General features: G+C 33.8%; 1 protein-coding gene across 1 annotated transcript; it reads right to left on the reverse strand.

Moving 5' to 3' along the window:
• Window positions 1-467: 467 nt before the first annotated feature.
• Window positions 468-3,626, reverse strand: LOC142627061 (large ribosomal RNA subunit accumulation protein YCED homolog 2, chloroplastic). Its single transcript, XM_075800858.1, has 7 exons — window positions 3,436-3,626; window positions 2,642-2,824; window positions 1,263-1,352; window positions 1,044-1,132; window positions 880-961; window positions 753-798; window positions 468-673 (listed from the first exon to the last, which is right to left on the reverse strand). The coding sequence occupies exons 1-7, from the start codon at window positions 3,565-3,567 to the stop codon at window positions 585-587; spliced, it is 711 nt and encodes a 236-aa protein (XP_075656973.1). The 5' UTR covers window positions 3,568-3,626; the 3' UTR covers window positions 468-584.
• Between the last annotated feature and the right edge of the window lie 701 nt (window positions 3,627-4,327).

Raw genomic sequence — 4,327 nt, forward strand, 5'->3', positions numbered from 1 at the left:
GTTAAAATAATGAAAAAAAAAATTGATTAAACTTAAGAGACTAATTACTCATTAGAATTCCAATGGTTGGTGCCAACTCCTTAAAATGAATATAGGTGTAAATACTCACACTCACACTTCAACCATAGTATTGCACGTGTCTTACACACCCATTTGCCTTATGCAAACGCACACATGCACATGTCGCCGAGAAAAGCGTACCAAAGCCATTGGAATATGTTGAAAACACAGGACAAGCCACTCGCAGGACAAGTTGTCTCGCGAATTGCTTAATAGAATTTTGAATCTTCTCACGTGTTCCTCACATGCTCCATTCGCATGACTGAGTATCTTGCAAGTCATCTCGCAAAGTGGCACTTACAGCTACTCTTCATGTGATTTCTAAGCCCAATCAAATTACAAATAAAACTCACAAAATATATATAAAAAAAATGTGCATGAAAATACAAAGAAATTGGCACGGAATAAAGCCAACAAAGAACTTGAAAAACTACAACTTAACATTAGCATATGAAGCCCTCTTGCTCTAATATTCTTCGCATTATACACTTCTAAAACATGATAAAATTGTCTAAAGGTGATCTCTATGGATGCAAACCGCGATATGCATTCCTTAGTTCCAAGAGTCTAGACCACCTCTTATCGCTAGAACCTGCATCTTGTCCACCAATATCTGCAAAGGCAGTACATTTGTGATTGCCTTGCTTGCATTAATTGCTAGTTTAATGTTGTCAAAAAGAAAACAAGATTACATTGCAATGTAGGATTTGATTTCTCACACAACTCCGAACAAGTATCCTGCAGCATAGATTTTAAGAATTTATCAAAGGTTTCTAATGATATTCGTCTAATAAAAAAAACTTGGTTAGTAAGTTGTACTTTTACTGAGGTGGTAAGACGGATTGTGTCTTGTACTAGTGAATCAAGGTCAGCTTCATATCCAGGTTTAACATATATCACCTGCTAAGGCAACCATGTTAAGTTCATTTGTAAGGTAAAAGAGATAGATAGAGTGAAAGAGAGAGAGAGTTTAGAGACTTAAAGATGGATCATCGCCCCCGATTTCAGGTAATTGATTTGCATCATTGTCTCTGCTTGAAGGAAGAACCCATACATTGAAGGTCGTGTCAATCTATTACATCATGTACGAAAGTAATTAGTCATGCAAATGCTGCATAATATTTCATAGCTTATTGTTCCTTCTGGAAACAGATTTGTCCAAATTAAACTGAAATCATCTTTCTTGAAAAATGAATAACTACCTCTCTGCAGTATGGTGAGGCACAGATACTACATTTTCTTGTGAAGGATGTAAGAATCCTTCCATCCACTGAGAGACCAAAGCTCGCGTGCTAGCAAAACAAAGGGGAAATAATTAGATACTCATACATACTGTCATAATATAGGACTTATTCCCGTCTCCCAAACGAGAAATTTGAGTAAAATTTTGGTGTGGGTATTAACAAGTAGATGTTGCTGAACACCCACCCCCCAAAAAAAAAGAAAAGGAAAGCAGGTAAAGTCCATTGATATTTTAACATACAACACATTAAAGACCCTAACTTATTAATAATGCTATGTGTGAGAGGGGGGTGTCTACACTATGCTTTGAACTTCGAAATTGTTATTGCCATGTATAATTTACTTGAAGGATCATAATTTTATTAGCAGTCATTTCCCCCATCTCTTTTGTTTTAGTAACTATTATAATAATAGTACGAAAAATGAACAAAGATAAAAAGGTTTTGCCCAACTCACCAAATTCCACTCCTGCAAGGTCTAGGAAAGGTTCACTGGTACTCTTCATTTTTTTTTTTTTTTTAAAAAAAAAAAATAGAAAAGAAGATACTTTTCTCAAATTAAGTAGAAAAAAGAAAGTGTAGTTGTGAATGATATATTTTTTTTTTTGATAGGGTGTATTTGTTAATAATGGCATCATATAAACATAGAAGCATTAATTATTACAAGGGGAAAAAAAAAGAAAAAAAGAAAAGAAAAAGAGAGGTTTATCCTAAGAGCTTATCTAATGGATATATACTGCAGGACTTGTTTTCTAAAAAATGTGGAGCACTTATGCTATGTTTGGAAGTTTGGAGGGAGAGGAGAGTAGAGGAAAGTAGAGGGGAGTAGAGGAGAGGAGAATGGTTATCTTTCAGCTTATTTAAATGTTTTTAAAATTAAGGGAGGAGAGGAATAATTAGTCTTTTCATAGTTTGTAATTTTGTTAATATGGTAAAGATAAATTTGGTAATTCATTTGGTCAAGTATTTTTATGCTTTACTCTCCTTCCAAATCTCTCCAATTTGGAGGAATTAAATGTCTGTTTGGATGGAGGGGGAAGGAGGGAAAGTAGAGGGGAGTAGGGTAGAATTGGCTGAAAATGAGCTAATTTTGAGTCAAATCTACTCTACTCTACTCTCTCTCTCACCTCAATTTAAATGGACCTTAAAAATGAGGAAATAAAGTAGTTAGAACCCCTCTTCTCCTCTCTTAAAAACATCCAAACAAGGTAATTTAACTTAATCTCTCTCCCTCTACCCCTCCTCCATCCAGCCAAGCTAACTTACATTAAGATGATCCATAACCAAAAAGTAGTTGTTAAAAATAAAATAAAAAAGTCAAAAAGAGGAGTGTGAGTCACCTTGTGGATGGTAAGGTTGATAAAAACTTGTGCATCTTTTTTATGATCATCTTCCACCAAATCTTGCAACCGCAGGTCCTTCAGAGACAGAAGGTAGTCGCAGGTCCATTCCCCCTGCCATCTCCCATCGGATGTTGATATTTTGATCATTCGGCGTGGATTCCTAATACTTTTTTTTTTAATCTGTTTTTGATATATCGAATTGTAAACATCCAGTACAAATAACATTAGTCATGACTCATAATCATGAGAGGAACCAATCAATGCTGCCTATCATTATAATAGATAGTTATTCAAAAAGAACGGTATAAGCTAAAGCTACCAGAGTGTTTGCTGTGCATGCATAGGTATTAAAAGTTTATGCTAGATTCTAAAAGTTTATCTTTACCTATAAGAATCTATAAGTTAATCTTTACTAATGATAATAATAATAATTAAAAAAAAAAAAAAAGAGAGACCAAACTTATAGATTCCGTAGTTATTTGATCATCTAAATTCAGCTAAAGAAAAGGTGTAGAATGTTTCCAAGGCAAGGCATCTCAAGCATGATTGTACGTAGTTTGGCTTTAATATTTAAGTGAGCCAGTGGGAAGCCATGTTTTGGCATTTAATACTAAAATAATTGCTTGTTTGGTGTTAAATTTGGCCTTTCAACGTAGTAATAGTAAAAAATTCTTGTAAAACACACACATAGATGGGTTATCTGGGAAGAAATACAAGATCTTAACAGATTGCAGAGAGTACATTCGAAGAAGAAAAAGTAAAATCAACTCCCAAATGGGGGTTCACAATACCAGTGAGAAGTCATTTCTTTTTGAAGCGGCTCTGATTCTGCACTGAAACTTGAAGGATTTTGCCTTAGTTAGATAGGAACTGGGAATTGGGCTGACGTTTCTTGCTGATACCAGATGGCCAGCTTCTGCCATTTCTCTCTCTCTCTCTCTCTCTCTAAAAACCAAGTGTGTGATAAGTTGGAGACTACAACCTTATCTTCATATAATTGGCATATAAAGTGGGATTTTTTTCTCCCTTCCTCCGTATCTTGCTTTTGGTCTATGGTTGACATTTTTCTTTTACTAAATTATAATTTTTTTCAAACTTGTTTTTAAAAATATAAATGTTACTCTTTTTAAGTTTATTGTTTTTGGAAAAATAAAATTCTTTAACTAACATTTGTTCCCAACACCTTTTTATCTTCCTACCTTAACACCTGACTTAATTTCTGCAACGCATAAGTGTGGGGTGGTGCTGTTGGTGCACTCACACACGTCTATTAAATAATTATTAAATATATTATTTATGTATCATTAAACATTTATTTTTCATATAATGTTAAATATATATCAAATTGAGATTAACAATGGATAATAAAGCAAATTCATGACTATTAAATGATATTTAGGGATCAGAATACAAACCAAGAATATAGATATTTATTAATTTTCAAATTCATTATTACTATTCAAAGCATGAATCCTCCCTTTGTCTTGTGAAAGGGTATTCGATTCCTTGGTTCTTATATCTTGGTCATGTTTTGCAATTTTTTTTTTTAAGAAGACACGCATGCAAAAGTGTCTCAAGTGTGCAAGTATTTGACATAGATACGACACCCCAAATAAAGTGTCCGTACTTCCTAGATATGAATGCTCTTAGAGGTTGCTATTTTTCATGATTTAAGATTTTGAA

This window comes from Castanea sativa, chromosome 3 (genome assembly GCF_040712315.1).
Source record: "Castanea sativa cultivar Marrone di Chiusa Pesio chromosome 3, ASM4071231v1".
Lineage (NCBI taxonomy): Eukaryota > Viridiplantae > Streptophyta > Magnoliopsida > Fagales > Fagaceae > Castanea > Castanea sativa.

Excerpts from the sequence above, each read along its gene's own strand:
- LOC142627061 (XM_075800858.1), bottom strand. The coding sequence starts at position 3,567 with ATGGCAGAAGCTGGCCATCTGGTATCAGCAAGAAACGTCAGCCCAATT. Across the intron at positions 1,133-1,262 it reads CCTCACCATACTGCAGAGAG|ATTGACACGACCTTCAATGT; the intron begins GTAGTTATTCAT and ends ATGATGTAATAG. Across the intron at positions 674-752 it reads ATCAAATCCTACATTGCAAT|ATATTGGTGGACAAGATGCA; the intron begins GTAATCTTGTTT and ends CTGCCTTTGCAG.